Source organism: Pogona vitticeps, chromosome 1 (genome assembly GCF_051106095.1).
Source record: "Pogona vitticeps strain Pit_001003342236 chromosome 1, PviZW2.1, whole genome shotgun sequence".
Taxonomy (NCBI): domain Eukaryota; kingdom Metazoa; phylum Chordata; class Lepidosauria; order Squamata; family Agamidae; genus Pogona; species Pogona vitticeps.
The window spans coordinates 2,216,864-2,236,505 of NC_135783.1; the positions used below are offsets into that span (position 1 = coordinate 2,216,864).

The following is a 19,642-nucleotide window of genomic DNA, read 5'->3' on the forward strand; positions in this document are numbered from 1 at the left end:
GCCTTAAAAGCCGCTTTAAAAGTAATATTTGAAAGTGATTAGAAAACATGGCTTGTTACACCGAAAACATCCTTGCTAGCTAGCATTCGAAAAGTAACTTAGTTACACCATTGTTACTTCAAGGTTATTGTAGTAAAAGAGAACGACATGGCCTGTAAATAATTCCTCTCAAGCTCTGGTTCTCCTTTCATCCCACCTTTTTCTCTCTTGCTTTTCAAGAGCAACAAAGAATTGATTTTTTTTTTTAAAAAAATCACCATTGTGACAGCAGGGAACTGTTCACCCTGGGATCTTGGGGGTACAGTGATCCCTGCTTCTTCTCCCCAAATCCTATAAAACCCCTTCCTGCGAGGGAGTCCGACAGGTCTCCAAAGCGAGGCTACGGCTTAACCGTGGCACCCTGACCGAGACGTGTCTCTGATCCCCAGTTTTTGCAAAAGCCTCAAAGGAGGTAACAGGGAGCAGGAAAGATCCGCCTCCCCCTGGAAAGCCCCAGGAGATATGGTGGATCAGAACCAGCCAGCCATGTGGGGTTTGTGGGCCTCCAGCGATGTTTTTCCGGCCCTTGCCATCAGCTCTAGAAAGCGGCGTCGACCGGCGTCAGAGGCATGAAGGGGGTCTCGGGCTTGGGTTGGAGGGTGGCAAGCATTAGCCGCTCATCTGTGGCCAAAAACACGGAGCAGTCATAAGCAGAGTTTCCCAGGGCAGGTGAAGAAGAGTCCGAAGTCAGACACAACAAGCGATCCGTCGATAAACCAGGGCTTGATCTCGGAGAGGCTGACTTCGCCTCTGTTGTCTTCCATGCACCAACGCCCTGAGTTGTCATCATCCTTCTCTGGCACATGAGTCTTTCTGCCTGTCTGTCAAGTTGTTATTGGCACCAGGGTGGCATGGGTGGGTGGAGGGACAAGGGGGTCCCTCCTGGCAAGACCAGACTTTGCTCCGCTTGTGGTTCCAGCGGATTCTTCACGTCCCTCCTCTATTCTGGTCTCCTCCGGCTAAGGTGGGTCAGCCTGATCCTCCTCCTCCTCCAAAAAAGACTCAGCCATGCTGGGCACAACCCCTTGACCCCGGGTGCGACAACAAGGCAAATGCGTCTCATCATAAAAGGAAGGGCATTTTTTTGGGGGGGGGGTTTCCTTCCTTTGCTCCGACCCAATTTCCTCAATTTGGCTTCCCTCCTTCTAAGCGCCTTTTGATTCTCCTGCAGAAAGTGTAGAAAGCAGGTGTTTGCCAATCCGTACCTACTCCTCCCAGGGGTCAAAACGGTCGGCTACGACTCTGTTGGGCATGGTGGCCCAACAACGCATGGCCAGCCACGAGTTGCCCACCCCGGCTTCAGTGGATGAACGATCCAAAAGCAGCCTCGTGGGCTGAGTGGTGAGTCCAGAAGAAAGCAAAGCTGAAGTGGAAGCAAAGTGTGTTGCCTATATACCGCCCCTTGGCACTTAAAACACTCTCTGGGGAGGTTCCCAATCGAATTAGGCCAGCTCCACATTCCCATGCCATTCCCATGAGTTGGGTACTCAATTTACCAACCTCGGGAGGATGACTCAATCTTGAGCCGGCTCCCTGGGATTGAATCTGGATCCTGAGCAGAGATTTGGCTGCAGGACTGCAGTTTAACCCTTGCACCACGAACCTATTGCCTTCTGCTCCCCCCACCCCACTCTGTCAACCCCAGTGAGGATTTTGTGACGCCTGTTCGTGGCTGCAGAACGAGGCACATGTCCCTTCCCACTTTCTTAACTCGTTCCCTCGGATTTTCTCCTGTCATTATTTTATGGACTCGCATCTGATGGCTGCCCGTGAATTTTAAGCCGCCCTGGCTCCCCGAAAGGCAGCACGGCCGTGTCTTTTGTCTCTCCATCGATTCCCTGCCTCCTTTTCTTCGCCTCTCGCTTCTCTTTTTTACGGCCTCCCCCTTGTCATTTCTTATAATGCTCTCATTTTTGTGCGGGGGTGGGAATTTGTCAATCACGCAGAACGTCGGATAATCCTTCCCGGAGTCGCGGGCGGTGGCAGGAAAAGAGATTGGTTTTGCACCGCAGCCTTGAGAAAATATTAATGACACCATAAAATAATGCCATTTGGGGGAGGAGATATTTCTCCCCCCCCAAAGTGCAGCTCCCATAGCCCATGTAGAAACACCCACGTCCAGAAGGCGGACAGCGCTGGTAGCAAAGAGCCGACTTCTCCACTCAAAAACATTGTGATACAGTGGGGTCTCTACTTAAGAACGTCCCTACTTAAGAACAATTCCACTTAAGAACAGCTCCATTTGCTAAATTTTGCTTCTACTTGAGAACAGAAATCCAAGATAAGAACAGGAAAAAAAACCTTTCCTGCTCTTTTTTTAACCTTAGGTCATCTTAGGTTAAAAAAAAATTCTCCCCCTAGTGGTAGAGTATGTATTAACCAGTTTTGCATTAGTTCCTATGGGAACTAATGCTTCAATGTACGAACGCACCTCTACATAACAAAAAAACAGCCAGAACAGATTAATTGGTTTTCAGTCCATTGCTTCAAAATTAGCTTCGTCAGAAGTGCTTTTAACACTGTTCCCTGACCTAAGAAAAAAAGGAAAAAATCCCCTCTAGTGGTAGAAGGCGGAATAGCAGCTTCCCATTAGTTTCTATGGATGGAAAAGAGCAGATACGGATTAAATGGTTTTCAATGCATTCCTATGGGAAATGCAGATTCAACATAAGAACTTTTCCACTTGAGAACCACCTTCCAATACGGATTAAGTTCTTAAGTAGAGACCCCACTGTACTTCATGGTGATGCCTTCACAAATTAAGGGAACCGTGCAATGTATTCCTGGGATGGGGAAAGGCTTGATAAAAAGGGTAGCACTGGGACATTATGCAATAACGGCTGCCTCCTGTAAAAAAATGGTGGTGTGGAATCGGTTGTGGAATCGGTTGTTTACATCTTTCTGAGCAACCAGCCTCTCCTTTTTGTGCTGGCTCTATGTGACTACTTAGCCTCAAAGAAAGAAAGCCCGCAAGGGCCTAGCCCCGCTCGATTAAGCACTGTTGAGGTCTCATCTGGAGTCCTGTGTTCCAGTTCCGGTCACCACACTTTAATAAGGATCCTGACAAACTGGAGCAATTCAGAGAAAGGCAGAAAGAAGGAGCAGAGGGTTGGGCTGGATGGCCTTAGAGGCCCCTTCCAACTCCATGATTCTATACTTCTATGAAAAGATGCTAGCCGTGGTTTGGTTGAACCAGGGCTTGCAGGATTGAAGCTTAAGGACTTTCTGATTAGATCCGTTGTGGGACATCACCTACTTACCCATCTCTAGTTTCTTTGTTTCCTGAAAGCTTAGTTGTGGCTGTCACAAACACAGGGTGGGAAATGAGTTTTTGCAGCAAAAGGATACTTTTTGCAAGCTATTCCTGCAATTCAAAGTAACAAACGGTCGCTGGTCTTCAATGGGCAATTTAGAGACATTAACTTGACCAAAACCCTGCTCTTGCCTTTTTGGAATGCACTGAGATGATGGCTACAAAGAGGGTTGCCAATTTCCTCTATTTGGCTTCCCTCCTTCTAAGGTGCACTTGGACTCTTAAAGTTGCACCCCCCCCCGACTCTAGGCAGATGTTGTGCAAACTCCACTAAGTGTACATGCACACGTACACCCCCCTGCCTGGTGTTTCACTTTCAAAATGGACTCTTGTCGGGAGGAGAACTATGTTGGTTTGATGGCATGGACCCTGGCGAGGCCTCTTTATAGATCCCTCCCAGAAGGGGCGGTGGAGGATTCACATAGATGCTAAGGTAAGGTACAGTTCAGGGTCCCAGATGGTGAGGTCTTTCTGAATCCACTCCAGTCTAATCCCTGAATTACAAATTTTAGATTATAATAGTAATCCATAACCTTAGACCCACTGGATCATCAACTCAAGGAGGCCCAGTGGGGAATTGAACTCCCAACTTCGGGCTCTGCAGTTGACCCTCCAAACAAGGGTCTGGTAACCTTTCCAGAGACTGGGAGAAGAAGAGAAGGGTGGAGTAGAGATGGGCATGAATTTAAAAAAGCAAATCACCAAATTTCATTCAAAAACCGCTGATTCGTTGAGTCATCTTTGTACGAATCTCTGCCTCTGACCAATATGAATCAATGAATTTTTAAGTGGTTTTTTTTTGATCCATTGATTTGCTTGCCTACAGAATGGCCCTCCAGGCACTCTGCAACACCGAAATTGAAGGGAAGCTCCCTCTGGCTCTCCTTTCGTCAGCCTCGACGAATCGCGAATCAAAACAAATCCCTATTTTCTGATTCGTGCTCCTAATGTTGTCGTTCTGAGCTGTCCATCAGTCCTTATTTCATTCTCTTTTACCAAGGTTTTTTTTTTTTACATTTTGACCCTCGGCATGTCTTCAACCGTCCCCAAGAGTACGCAAGACCGGATCCTTTTAAGGAGGGGCAAAAATATTTTAAATCAATCCATACATAGAATGGACCCACTTTGAGACCTGATAGCACCTCCTACCAGGTTTTCTTGGGTGTTTCTGTGGCGCCTGAAACAGGACACTAAATAGGGCGAGGGGGGAACGGCCGGCCGCTTGGCACTCCCCGAGACGAAAGGAGTTCAAATTGCACGGCAGAGTTATGATCCTTTTCTGTGGTTTCTGCCAACGTAACACAGGGCTCCAAGACTGGATCCAGAACCTGCCAGAAACTATGTTTGGCTCCTGGTCAAGAAATGCCCCAGTCCTGCCCGTATGCTGTTTTATCAGGTAATCCTTCATGGAAGGAACTGGATACAGGTTCAAAATTCCATGTTATCAGCTTTCACTATCTTAAAAGCCGTATTTAAGGATGGAGGGGAAATTCTGTGTTGGAAACCAGGTTCGCCACATTTAATTTATCTTATTTCTCTTATTTATAGCCTGCCTCTCTTCTAGTAATGAATAGCAATTGCTTTTTTATTTTAAAAAATGAGGAGGAGGGCGCCTATAAGATCAGTCACGGGGCAAGAGGAAAAGAAGCAAAGCAGATGGTAATTTGAGACGTCGGAGAGAAAGCTTTCCTCAAATTTATGGTGACGGAAAATTCATTTAAAGAGGTGGCTTTTCAAAAAAAGAAATCATTTCTCTTCCTCCCGGTGCTCACAAGGAACAAGGGTGCAGAATATGCAGGAGGAAAAGCAGCTTTGAAGAGCATCAGGGCTGATCTTGACCAGGAAGTGAGAAACGAGAACGGATCAGTTACAGAATAAATAAATTAAAAGGGAGAAATAAACTCCCAACTCACAGCTCCAAACCTCTTCTCCCTCTCTTAGCCTGACCTGCTTCACTGGGAAAAATTTTTTTTTGAAGAAGGCCATGTGATCCCCCAAAACAATAAAAATGTAAGAATAGGGGATACCTTTATTAGACCACTAATAATACTGGACCACCAGGTTTCCTGTGATGATAAAAGGGAGGAGGGAGAACCAACAATAGGAGAACAGAAGTAGAAACGGGCAGGCAAAGACCACCCATATTGCTATTCAATATGATGTTCTGGACAAAGCATATTATTCTCCTCCAAAAGACAGGACCCGGTGTGGTGTCATGCACAGAGTAATGGACGAGGATTCCAGACCAGTGGTCCCCAACCGTTCTTGGACTTCAACTCCCAGAACTCCTGGCCAGCAGAGGTGGTGGCAAAGGCTTCTGGGAGTTGTTGTCCAAGAACATCTGGAGGCCCAAGATTGGGGACCACTGCTCCAGAGGCCTGGGTTCAAATCCTCACTTAACCATGAAGCCACTCCATAAACATCTCACTGACCTTGAAAACCCTGCTTGGGTCGCTATATGTCAGAGAGGAAAGGGGGAACAAGGGTCCGGTAACCTTTCCAGAGACTGGGAGAAGAAGATAAGGGTGGAACAGGCTCTCAGGAAGCTTCAGATCCCAGAAACGGCCATCCAGCTCCTCCCCTCACTCTCCATGTTCACATTTCCAAACTCTCTGACTAAATATCAGGAAGAACCTGGCTTTAAGAGGTGCTGGACAACAGAATGGGCTGCCTCGGGAGGTGGTGGGACCCCCCCCCCCGTTAACTAGAGGCTGATGGCATGGCCACCTCTCAGGGACACTTCAGCTGGGGATTTCCTGCATTGAATCGGGGGTTGGACTTGATGACCTCTGAGGTCCCTTCCAGCTGACTCTACGATCTGCAAGGGAGCCGACCTCTCAGTTTTATTTGGGGGACGTTGTGAAAAAGCCAAGTGGGGAGAGTTGCGGTCAGCGCCGTCAACGGGTGGGCTTCCGTTCAACCTGCTGCAGAGATGCAGGGGCACGAGAGAGGTTGGGGTCCCTCCGGCTGCAACCCACGAGCGTCTTACCTGAGTGGCCAGGATGCCGTGCCGGATGCCCGTGTTGTGCGTGGCGGTGCCAATGACCCCGGCCGCGGCCACCTCGGAAACAGCTCCTAGACTGAACCCAAACAAGAAGAGTGAGCCGCTGGCGTTCCTCAACATGGGTGGCAATATGAACACATGTGACACTGGGAACAAAAGAGAATCCATTGCTAGCCGCTCCGGATCCCAAATGGTGCAATGAACTTGGAAAGCAGGTGACCACCATTGGAGGCACAAAAAAAACACCCAGCAGAATAAGAAGGAGCTTTCCGGATGGATCCATGTTTTGGATTGGGGTGGACAAGCCTGTTACATACAGCACTGATGTTACCTGTCTGTCATGGGTTTGGAGGGAAAGTTCCATCCTATGGGGAGTGGAAGGCGGGACATCAGGAGGAGGGGCTGTACTGTATAAATATGTGAAGCGTGTGTGGAGAAGTTAGGAGACGCTGGGATGTGAAGAAGCAGCAGCTGGGAAGAAGAAGCTGGTGTGGGAGTCTGTGTGTCAGACAGGGTACTACTGTGTGTCAGTCAGTACCAACCTGATAGGTTCAGGTGTCTGTTGGTTAGCCAGAACTGATAGGTTCAGGGTCTGTGCTTCAAGTTAAGGGTTCTGTGTGAACCAAACTGTATGCATGTATGAATGAGACTAAGCCACGTTACTAAATCTTATTCACCTGATCATTTTATTTTCCCTGTGTGTGATTTAAATAAACCTTGTTCTTTTATTTGTTTAAAAATCCATCCCTGGTCTGTGTGACTTCTTACAGGGAATGGTTGGTGGCAGCTTAGTTAACGTGTGGCAGATCCCAGTAGGTCTGGGTTTGTCACATTGATTGGTGTCCAGCGTGTGGGATACGACTGGTCCAGTTGTCCAGTGGTCCAGCAAAGCCTTGGCACGTGTGCCCAGAGCAAGGGGGGGTCTAGTCAGGGACAATCTGAGGCGCGTAGGTAATCTTCTAGGTGTACCTCACGGGGAGGTGCGCTAGTAGAAGAACGTGCCAACTGGGGAGACTAGATTAGGGTGCTCTGAGGCAGCCTGTTTTTGGCGGGAAAAAGCTGAGGCAAAACTGTGAAACAGCAGTGAGCTAGCTTGTCTGCTGAGAGGCCCAGCAGAGGGGGGTAGACTCTAACTCGCTACAGTTGCAAGTAGTGCTGAAGGACAGCAGCGATCTATAGGGAAAGCTGGTTCTGAGGCAAAAGAGAAAAAAAAAGTGGTCGTTTTATTTTGAGGCTTGACTTTTTAAAGCAGCCTGTTCTGAGGGGGGGGATTATGCCCTTGACTCGAAGCCAAGTGGCAGAAATGGGTGAAGTGAAAGACCCCCAGGTTGACCAAGGTTCTGAGGATGAATTTGGCTCAGTGCAGGGTGACAGCACAGGAGAGCAGAACCCAGAACTCAGAAAGATACTCCTAGCCCAACAGCATGAACTGAGGGTGAGGGAAATGGAGGAAAGGTTAGAGAGAGAAAGAATGCAGGAAAGGGAAAGGCAAAGACAATTTGATCTGGAAAAAGAAAGAATGGCGTTTGAATTAAGAAAATTGGAACTAATGAATCAGAACAATAATAACAATAGGGATTCTGAGGGAGGCCAATTGTCTAAAGCTGACCTGAAGAAATTCCCTGTGTACCACAAGGGAGATTGTCCTGAGGTGTTCTTTTCCTTAGTGGAAAGAGCGTTTGTGGACTTCTCAGTGAGGGAAACTGAGAAGATGACCATCATGCGATCTTTAATCAGTGGTAGCCTGGCTGAGGTTTATTCAGAGATGCCACAGGAACTGATGAGAGATTTTGCAGAGTTTAAAAAACTGGTGTTTGCAAGACATGGGATAAATGCGGAACAGCTGAGGCAAAGATTCAGGTCACTCACCAAGAAACCAGAGCAGACTTTTACCCAAGTGGGGGCTCAATTGGTGAGGCTGCTTGAGAAATGGCTATCTCAGGAGGGAACAGAGACCTTTCAGCAGCTTAAAGATTTGATAGCGCTGGAACAGTTCTATTCAGTCCTGCATGGGGAACTGAAATTCCAGGTGAGGGAAAGGAAACCAAAATCTGTGGCAGAAGCAGCCGAGATCGCAGATTTTATTTACCAGATAAGAAAGCCCTTAGGTGAGGAGAAATCTGTAGGGAAACCTAAAGAAACCTACAGCAAGTACTCTCAGGGACCAGGGAAAAGCCAGCAAGGGGGAGGGGCCCATGGTGAAGGGAAGCCCTCAGAAATGAAACCAAGACCTCAGATTTTGGAGGGAAAACCAAAACAAGATGAGAGAGAATCAAAATACACCAGAAAATGTTATTTCTATCAGGGAAAGGGCCATCTAATCTCAGAGTGTGAGAAATTAAAGCAGCTAAAAGGAATTGTGCCTCAGGATTTGAGTGGGACCAAGCCAAAAGCTGTGTTCTGTGTCCAGAAAGAGCAAGGCTCATTGTCACTGAGGGAGCCTGTTGCCATGGCTACTCAATCTGGAACAGCTACATCTGCTGATCAGGCTGAGGAAAATGGTCCTCTTGTAGAGGTCAGGCGCTGCCTGCTGGTGAGAACAGATTCTCAGTTGTTTGAGACAGCAGGGGTGGACGTAGGAATACTTGACCGTCAGTATCGGGGGCTGCGGGACACTTGTTCTCAGGTGACCCTGTGCCATCCAGATATTATTCCTAGGGAGTATGTAATCCCAAATGAGAGCATGAAGGTAGCAGGGATTGAGGGGCAGGTAATCTCACTGCCAGTCGCGGAGGTACCTGTGAACTTTCAAGGCTGGAGGGGAGTTTGGCGGCTAGCAATTTCATCGACTCTGCCAGCAGCCGTGCTCGTGGGAAATGACCTGGCTGAACATGTGAAACGGGTGCTAGTGATTACACGTTCACAAGCCACCACGGGGACAGTTCAGGGGGGTAATGATGAGCCAGAGACGGAAGCAGAGGGGAGTTCAGAAGCTGTGGTGGAAACCTTAACCATAGACAGCAGATTTGGACAAGAGCAAAAGGCAGACGCCACTCTCCAAAAGTGTTTTGAACAGGTGACTGACGCCCAGCTAACACCTGAAACCCCAGTGAGATTTCTGGAGAAAAAGGGGATTTTATATAGAGAGACCCTGAGGAATATCTCAAAAGGGGGAGATGGGATCAGAAGTCAGCTGGTGGTACCTGAAAAGTATCGCCCCATGATCTTACAAAGGGGGCACTCTGACATGTTTGCTGCACACTTAGGGGTGAACAAAACACAGCAGAGAATCACACAGAATTTTTACTGGCCTGACATAGGGAAGCAGATCAGGGAGTTCTGTAAACAATGTGATGTGTGTCAAAGGCAGGGGAATAACCGCGACAGGACCAAAGCAAAGTTGTGCCCTTTGCCTGTGATTGACACTCCGTTCAAATGCATAGGGGTGGATATTGTGGGACCTTTGCCCAAGGCCACAAAGAGGGGGAACAGGTTCATTCTCACCATTGTGGACCATGCCACGAGGTACCCTGAAGCCATACCCTTGACTAACATTGAAACTAACACAGTGGCAGATGCCTTGGTGGGGTATATGTCCAGGATGGGATTTGCCTCAGAAATAATCACAGATTTGGGTGCATCGTTCACATCAAAGCTCATGAAACGCTTATGGCAAATCTGTGGAATTAAGCACAAGGAAACCACTGCCTATCATCCTGAAAGTAATGGGTTAACTGAGAAGTTCAATGGGACTCTAATGCGCATGATTAGGGCTTACTTGGCAGAGAATCCAAACAATTGGGACCAGAAGCTGCAATCCCTTTTGTTTGCTTATCGATCAGTGCCACAAGCCAGTACCGGGTTCAGTCCATTTGAACTTTTATTTGGGAGAAGGGTGAAAGGGCCCCTTGATTTGATCAAACAAAATTGGGAGCAGATCACCCAGGATGACCCACAAGACGTTGTGACATACATAGACTCTTTAAGGAAAGACCTAAAGAGAAACCTAGAGCTAGCAACAGAGACCCTGCAAGCTCCAAAGGTCAGAAAGAAAGTTTGGGATGACCAGGAAGGCAGGGAGAGGCACTTTGACCCAGGGGAGGAAGTGCTGTGGCCTGGGCCCTGCAGAGAGAACAGACTGCAGCTGGGTATCCCAGAAGCAAAATATTTGGGTCACATGGTAGGGGGAGGAATGATAAAACCCCTGGAGGCCAAAATAGAAGCTGTTCGTGATTGGCCCAGACCCAACACCAAGAAAAAAGTCAAATCATTTCTTGGGTTGGTGGGCTACTACAGAAAGTTCATCCCGAGGTTTGGCGAGATTGCGGCTCCGCTGACCGATCTGACGAGGAAGAAGACTGATGACCGCATCCCGTGGACCAGCGACTGTGAGGAGGCGTTCCAGAGGTTGAAGCAGGCGCTCATCAACTATCCTGTGCTGCGTGCTCCAGACTTCGACCGGGAGTTCATCATCTACACCGATGCGTCTAACAGCGGGGTAGGAGCAGTTCTGTGCCAGGAGGATGAGAATGGTGACCAGCATCCAGTGTCCTACCTGAGTAGGAAACTTCAAAAAGGTGAGAGACATTTGGCAACCGTGGAGAAGGAGTGTTTGGCCATAGTCTACGCGATCCAGAAGGCCAAGCCTTACATCTGGGGAAGACATTTTGTTCTGTGCACTGACCATTCACCACTGCAATGGTTAAAGACAATGAAAACCCACAATAGCAAACTTATGAGGTGGGCTTTAAACCTACAGGACTATAACTTTGAAGTGAAGGTGGTCAGAGGGTCAGTGAACTGTGTTGCTGACGCCTTGTCAAGAAGACCTGAAGAATGAAGACGGCGAAAGAAACATGGACTATGTATATATATTGATGACAAAAAGTTAAATGTACCTGTTTTTTTGAACTTGGTTTGTATGAATAAAGGTAAATTGATGTAATGTATATGGTAAATGTTTAAATGCCTAATTGCTATGGTTAACTTAGAATGTAAGTATAAGTAAGTATGATATGGTATGTATAACTGTTGTTGTGTGTTTTATCCAGGTTGTTTTTTTGGGAAAAAGCACCTTAGCTTTCCCCCTACAAAACAACTTATAAAGAGGGGAGGTGTTACATACAGCACTGATGTTACCTGTCTGTCATGGGTTTGGAGGGAAAGTTCCATCCTATGGGGAGTGGAAGGCGGGACATCAGGAGGAGGGGCTGTACTGTATATATATGTGAAGCGTGTGTGGAGAAGTTAGGAGACGCTGGGATGTGAAGAAGCTGGTGTGGGAGTCTGTGTGTCAGACAGGGTACTACTGTGTGTCAGTCAGTACCAACCTGATAGGTTCAGGTGTCTGTTGGTTAGCCAGAACTGATAGGTTCAGGGTCTGTGCTTCAAGTTAAGTGTTCTGTGTGAACCAAACTGTATGCATGTATGAATGAGACTAAGCCACGTTACTAAATCTTATTCACCTGATCATTTTATTTTCCCTGTGTGTGATTTAAATAAACCTTGTTCTTTTATTTGTTTAAAAATCCATCCCTGGTCTGTGTGACTTCTTACAGGGAATGGTTGGTGGCAGCTTAGTTAACGTGTGGCAGATCCCAGTAGGTCTGGGTTTGTCACAAAGACATCTTTGCTCAGCCCGGGCGTCACCAGGGTTTGTAGGCATCAGAGAAATGGGGACGTGACTCTCTTTGACTAGAGGTCACAAAACCTCTGAGCCAGCCAGAAAACGTTGCCAGGAATTGTAGCTCGAAGACGGAAACATAAGCTCCAACCACACACTCAAATACTGTGGGATTTCCTCTGGTTATAAGATGGATAAGAACCTCAGAAGAGCCCTGTGCTGGATCAGGCCAAGGGCCCCTCTTAGTCCAGTTTCCTGTGTCTCACCGCAGCCCCACCAAATGCCTCAGGGAGCCCACGAGATCCCTGTCTCCTGATATCCCTCCCCTGCATCTGGCATTTTGATGAATTTGGATATACCGGTAGTTGCAATTTTGTGCATAAATCACACCATCTGACAAAGATGTACCAAAACACGAGAGAGGCTGTGACTTTACTGGCTAGGGTTTGATTCACAGCCTGTCTTCCATTTTAGTTCACAGTTAATGGTCCCAATGGGGCTTTGGACTGATTTGGAGCTTTGTCCACACATGGATATGGTGTGTGATCCACATTTCAGCCCACAGTTCCCTTCCCTTCCCTTCCCTTCCCTTCCCTTCCCTTCCCTCCCTCCCTCCCTCCCTCCCTTCCTTCCTCTGGTCCCACCTCTGCTGATTCTTTTATGGTTTGCTGCCAAGGCCCTGGATTTTTTAAAGGCTGTACAGTATTAGGGAAAAGGCAGGAGCTTTCCAAAGTTCTTCATCACGTACACACAAACAGACATACCGCAGAAACAAAAGAAATCTTCTGTATTTCATCAAGGTTCTTTCTGTTTCATGGCAATATTTTTTTTCTGTGCAGAGGTGACCTAGCACTCAGTGCAATGACTCTAGGCTAGACTTGTTTATTAAGCTTATAAAAAATAGGGGTCATGTGGGATACAGATTGGAAGGGGTGTTCCTGTGGCCCCTAAGTGTCACACCCCAACCACCGGCTTTGACCCCAGAATACCACCCACATCCACGCTCTCTGTCCCTTTGCAGACGGAAACAACTGATCCCCTAGGGAAAAGTCTGTTGGACTCAGTACGGCTTGAAAAAAGGGGAAGCGTCCAGCAGCAAGGAAAAAAGCCGGAATGGTATCAAAAAAGAGAAAAGGCTGGACTGATCCGTAAAAAATATACAGTACTTCAATCTTCAGCATCCCACTTCCCCACCCTCCACCCCCATGATTTCTCCCACCTTTCAAGCCTTCTTCTTGGTACTATGCTGTAAAATTGCTTCACCCGTATGCTAATCCTCCCAGGGGTTGGGAGCTATTTGAAGTGTCCAAGAGGTGCTGCCTCTTAGTAAGTTTCCATGATGGGGAGATTTGAACCCAGGTCTCCTAATCTCATGCTGTGTCTGCTACAGCGCCACCCACTTTTTAATTGAGAATTCAGCTGAAAAGCAGCCAGCTCCCTCACATCCACGAGCCAGTAATTCCTCTTGGAAAATCTCGGACCGAACCAAACAAACAAAATAAATAAATAAATGCAAAGTCAATCTTATTAAGTTCTTCTGTGATGAAAAGTGCTCCTTTTGCCCCGACGTCAGGCCACACTTGTGTGTGTGTGTGTGTGTGTGTGTGTGTTTTGTGTGTGTGTGTGTGTGTGTGTGTGTGTGTGTGAGAGAGAGAGAGAGAGAGAGAGAGAGAGATTTGGGACAGATGTTTTTAAAGGGAATAGAACGCAGTCACCGTTATCCACAACTGAAATCATAAATCATAAATCTGCACCTGAATAAACTGTTTTTCTTGCCTTGACTTTGGAGGTGTTCATACTGGACAACATTTGTTTGTCTCTTTCCCAAGATAAAAGTGTTTTTTTTAGGAATAAAGAAGTAACAACCCAAGCAAAAATCATAAACTACAATTCAATTATTATTTTTTTTTAAAAAAAAATCAGCAATATCCAACAATATATCAAATCCATTCTAAAACACCTAAACATTTCAAGTGGTGGTCATCCCTTGTTGGCTTCATTAAATGGTGGTGGCAAAGATGAGGAGAGGCTCCTTGAACTCCCCCCCCCCCAGGTGGCCATGGCCCCAGGAGAAGCAGCTGGCCAGAACATCACCAGTGCTCCAGGTGGGAGCAGCCCTTCCTTCCTCCATTGAATTGCACAACAGCTTCCTTGAGTTTTTCCAGTTAAGAGTTCCCAGAATCCCCCTAGTGAGTCAGATCACGGCCATGGCAAGCTAGAGTGCGGTGGGAGACATAGGACAAAAAGCGGGCTTTTCCCCTCGGCTCGGCTTTGGCCCCCCGTGCACAGATGATGCCAAGAGTCGACGAGGGCTGCCCGGTTTCAGAAAGACCGCTGACGTTTTGGGAAACGGCAATGTTTCCTTGACTCTCCCGGGTGGTTTGCCCGCCTGTAACCACTTTGTGTCCTTTTAAGGAGAAAGGCGGGGTAGAAATGTTTGGAATAAATAAATAAATAAATAATAAATAGGTTGTGATGTACCACAGCAGTGCCTCGAGAAGCCGTTAAGCAAGAAGAGGAGACAGGGAGACAGCGGGCGGGTATATGTGTTCCCTCCTATTGTGTCGCTCCAAAGTAGGCGGTCAGTGGGGAACCAGCACCGTCACTCCCAAGACTTATTGTGCAATTCACTGGCGGCAGCAGTGAATGTGTGTATGTATGTATGTATGTATGTATGTATGTATGGATGGATGGATGGATGGATGGATGGATGGATGGATGGATGGATGGATGGATGGATGGATGGATGGATGGATGGATGGATGGATGGATGGATGGATGGATGGATGGATGGATGGATGGATGGATGTAACAGAGGCACTTAGTGTAGGGCTTTGGACACCCATCTCTCTCCGTAGATAAAACCTTACATTATAGGAGTAGAAACAATGGCAGTCACTGCAGCTGCTGGACACATTTTGCTTTTGGAGTGGCTACCAATTCTTTCCTCCCCTTTCCAGCTGTGTTTTCTGTCCTGTCTGGCTCATGAGGCTTTGCCTGGACTCTGGGACCCTTGACTCCTCTTGCCTTTGTTTCTACCGCCGGTTGGTCTTGTTCATCCCGCTGTCTCTGTGATGTGAGCAGCACCTGAGGCCACCTGACGGACCTGCCCTCAGGTTCCAGGGTTTGGTGCCCAAAACTCAAGAGAATGAGATGCGGCTGACCTGGAAGAGCTGACATGGCTCGCTGTGCCCTCTCAACCCGTCAACCCAGGTCTGTTCACAGAAGGGAGGTCTTACTTACATGGGTAAAGCCAGGCCATGTTTGCTCAGCTCCACGTTGAGATCACGGAGCAAGATCCCGGCCTCAACGGTCACCTGCTTCTTCTCTTTGTCCACCTGGAAGGGATGAAATGGGTGTGAAATGCCATGTGGGACAGGTGACCCAGCCCCGGATGGACGCCTTCCTCCCGAAGCAACAGGTAATCCCCAGGCGGAAAGTCCCAGGTACATGAACACAGGATAAGACCTTCGACATGCCAAAAAAAGTCTATCAAATCTCAATCAGGCTTAATAACACTGATCCAGAGAATGTAGCATGTTCTTCTCATTGTTGTGTTGTTGGTTTTAATTGTTCATTTAATATACAATTATTATATGCTTTTAATTTCTGTAAACTGTCCGGAATAGTGTAGGGCACTCATGGGCTGGTCTATAAAATTAAGAAATAAAATAAATAAATGGCACATAAATAGAGCATTGATTAGAATGCTGTCCCTGACATTCTAGGATGTGTAGTCTAAAAAAGTAACTTTTTTTTTCTGAGCTCAGATCATGCCCTGCATAGGCTCAGGTCTACTGTCTAATCGGGCTGGATGTGACAGGTAGAATTCAAGGTTGGCGGCCAAGGGAACGGGTCACGGGTCCAACACCTCTTTTACCGTGAGGATCTTGTTCATTTTCCCCATCTGGACCATGAAGTCATCTGTGCAGGCGATGTCCGACGGCGAGTGTCCACCCCCGACCACTTTCACTTTCTTATTTTTCTGCCGGGCAAGAGCCAAGATCTGCGGAAAGAGGAGTCACACACGCACACAACACGTCTGTAGAGAGACAACGCTTAGATAGCTTGGGCTCTTGACTAGATCTCATTTTTCAATCCTCAAATGCCTCCTTTATCACTGAACGTTTGGGATCAATAAGGGGAAGTCCTGGCCAACGTCCGTCCTTCCCAGTCACTGAAAGCCAGTGGTCAAGGATGGTGGAAATCAGAGTTCATCCATGCTGGGTCAACCCAAAGTCCCTCATCATGGCTTTGGGCTTCTCTGTTCCACAGACATGGGCCTGATCTTGTGTTGGATGGAAGAACTGATGCAACGGTTGGGTTTCCTGGCATGTTTAAGCACCTCAAGAGAAAGCCCAGGCATAGTCAGCATAACTGGCAGAGAATGTTTAAGGATAGCAATAACTATAAGCAACCAAGATGATACAGGGACTGGAGGCTAAATCCTATGAAGAACAACTCAAAGAACGAGGGATGTTGAGCTTAACGAAGAGAAGACGGAGGGGAGACGTGAAAGCCATCTCCCAAGATCTGAAGGGTTGCCACAGGGAAGAGGGCATCGATTGATTCTCCGTTGCGCCCGAGGGTAGGACAAGAACCCGTGGGTGGAAACCCGTCAGAGGGAGATCCAACCTGGAAATAAGGAGGAATTTCCTGGCGGTGAGAACCATCAAACGGTAGAACAGCTCGCCTCCCGATGTGGTGGGAGCCCCATCGCTGGAGGTTTTCAAGAAAAGATTGGGCAGCCATCTCTCCGGGATGGTCTGAGGTCTCCTGCTTTGAGCCCCTGGAGGTTGGACTAGAAGACCTCCAAGGTCCCTTCCAACCCTATAATGATTCTGTGGTAATAGCAATAATCTTGGAACAGCAGAGCTGGAAGGGACCCCTAAGGATCATCAAGTCCAGCCCCCATCGAGGAAGGCCCAGTGGGGGAATTGAACTCAAACCACTGAACTATCCAATCACAGCATTCAGTGCAGTTTTATGTTCAGGGAGATTTTTATATACATGAATATAAGCATCTTCTTAGAACCCATTCCTTCCTGTTTGAGAAATAACCTTTGCTGTTGCCCATTGCAATGCTGAAAAGGTAACTGGGCCATGTTACCTTCCCCCACCCCCCACCCCTTTATGTTCTGTGGGGAGGGGTGAGGCTATGATAGGCGAATGGTATAAAGCATGGAAATTTATGGTTCAATATCTAACAATGCTTTCCAGTCCCATCGAAAGCAACTAAAAAGAAACACTTACTCATTATTCCAATAGAGACCTCTGTTCTACTTGTCGGTGAAACTTCATTGCAAAGCCTGTCCCCAAGTATGAACTGCTGGACAGCTCAGGGGGTTTAGGTCTCTGGACGTGACATCAGGGGCTGGACTGGATGACCCACAGGGGCCCCTTCCAGCTCTGCCGTTCTAGGATTATTATCTACGTGGCTTGTGCTTCCTTCCTTCCAAGGGGCTCTGCATTTCTACAGGGAATTGGAAAGGCCACGGGGTCAAGGGCCAACTCTTTCTCACCTCTTTGACCTCGTCCACCGTTGCCGGCTGGAAATACAGTTCTGGAGAAGAGCCGTAGGTCTTGGCCCAGTTCTGGAATCGGACTCCGCCTTGGCCGTGCACCTGATGCAAACAAGACACAAAAAGGAAGCCGTAGAACATAAAGACATAAGAACCTAAGAGGAGGCCTGTGCTGGATCAGGCCAAGGGCCCCATCTAGTCCAGCTCCCTGGATCTCCCAGTGGCCCCACCAGATGCCTCTGGGAACACACAAGACCACAAGATCCCTCTCTCTTGATATCCCTTCTCCTGCATCTGGCATTTGCAGGTCCCTTCGAAGCCTGGAGATTATACCTCCCCAACCTGCGATTGATGTTTCCTCCAGGAATCTGTCCGATCCCCTTTTAAAGGCATCTAGGCCAGATGCCCTCACAACTTCCTGTGGCGAGGAGTTTCACAGACTAAAACACACTGGGTAAAGAAAGATTTTCTTTGGTCTGTTGTCACTCTCCCAGCACTCAATTGGAGTTCAGGGCTTGTTCTGCAAAAAGCAAAGCCAAACCAGACCAACCACAAGATGTCTTGCAAGGCCCCCTTGGAGAGAGAGGCACAGAGAAATCTCTAGATTAGGCATCCTTCACTCTCTAGAGACAATGGGAACGTGCTCTGTATGGAGGTCTTGGAACAGCATCTAGTGTGGCTGAGAAGGCCAATTCAAGAGTGACACAATCCTTTCCACACTGAAGACAAATCCAATCTGTCCCCTGTCCAGCTCCCCAATTTTACTGCTTCCGGGACTGCCTCTTTGCCTCGGCCTGCTGGACAAGGGTCTCTTCAAATTGGGAGAATCCATGACGCACCGCCTGCCTCCAGGCTGAACGCTCAGATGTCAGGGTTTCCCATCTGTTGAGGTCCATTCCTAAGGCCTTCAGATCCCGCTTGCAGATCTCCTTGTATCACAGCTGCGGTCTCCCTCTGCACTAATTCTCCATCCAGGAGATCTTTTGGAATCCAACCGCCAGCCATCAGAGAAATATCACCATGAGTAGAAAAGAGAAAGACCTCCCCAGTTCCTTGGTGACAGCAAGAGGCGATGATATTCACACCACCACCCTAGCAAGGGTTCCCAACCTTGGGTGACCCACTCCCAGAACCCTTCCTTCACCCCTAGCTGTGCTGGCCAGGATTTTCTGGGAGTCGTAGTCCAAGAATACCTGGGTCACCCAAGGTTGGGAAGCACGACCTCCAGGGGCAAACCACCACCCATGAATTCTCAGTTGAGGGTAACCTCGGCACCCCCAAGGGATGCCTCCTCCATCCAACCCACTCCCTGCCCTTCCCAGGGTTCACTGAGCACAAGAGTACAGCTCCAGCCTCTGCTGTGGAAAACGTCTTTCCTACCATTGTGGGTCTTTCAGTCCTCCGAAGGAAGCTATGCAGAAGTCCAGCCGTCTTCCCCAGAAGGGACGCTGAGAAAAAAGGGGGTGCGTTCTATACCTCGCACTTTTCACTTGGAAAAAAGGACAGCGAGATGCCGAGAAAACGTCCAGTCCCAGCAGCTGAATTGGAAAGAAAAGGGGCGTCTTCCCTGTGTTGACAGAGGCTCTTTTTTTCTCCCTAGGAAAGGAAAGGTTAATGAGTAACAGGGACAGCAGTTTTAGCAAAGAGTAGAGAAATGCCAGATTTGGACTGGGAGGGTAGCAGAAGGTTTAGAGCATAACTTATTTCTTCTTTTTTTCTTTTCTGACCAGCAGGAGAAAGTGGAAGGCAATCTAGCTGGGGAAAGGTGGCAACCTACCTACCTACCTACCTACCTACCTACCTACCTACCTACCTACCTACCTACCTACCTACCTACCTACCTACCTACCTACCTACCTGCCTGCCTGCCTGCCTGCCTGCCTGCCTGCCTGCCTGCCTGCCTGCCTGCCTGCCTGTCTACCTACCTACCTAAAATATTTTTATCCTGCCTTTCTCCCATAGAAGGAAAAACAAGATAGCTAAGAGTGTAAAAAAGGGACGTGGTGGCACTGCGGGTTAAACCGCAGAAGCTTCTATGCTGCAAGGTCAGAAGACCAGTGTGGCCTGGACCCTTCTCTTCTTTCTTCAGCCCCCAGTGGCTGAGAGGCACAGGATCTATTTTCACAGGGCATGTGCTTGAGGAGAGGTACCCAGTGTGATGTAGTCAAGAGAGTGACAGATGAGGACTCTGGTGATGGGGG

The 19,642-nt window shown here is 48.0% G+C and overlaps 1 protein-coding gene across 1 annotated transcript in view; it reads right to left on the minus strand.

Annotated features, from left to right (window-relative positions):
- Window positions 1-19,009, minus strand: part of LOC110089492 (L-gulonolactone oxidase) — a 52,813-nt gene extending 33,804 nt beyond the window's left edge. The window contains exons 1-5 of the mRNA XM_072986088.2: window positions 18,822-19,009; window positions 17,442-17,543; window positions 15,800-15,925; window positions 15,163-15,257; window positions 6,342-6,432 (exon numbers count right to left, since the gene is read on the minus strand). Of these exons, the coding sequence (XP_072842189.2) occupies window positions 6,342-6,432; window positions 15,163-15,257; window positions 15,800-15,925; window positions 17,442-17,543; window positions 18,822-18,824 (417 nt within the window). The 5' untranslated portion in view covers window positions 18,825-19,009. The remainder of the gene's footprint in view (window positions 1-6,341; window positions 6,433-15,162; window positions 15,258-15,799; window positions 15,926-17,441; window positions 17,544-18,821) is intronic.
- Window positions 19,010-19,642: the final 633 nt, after the last annotated feature.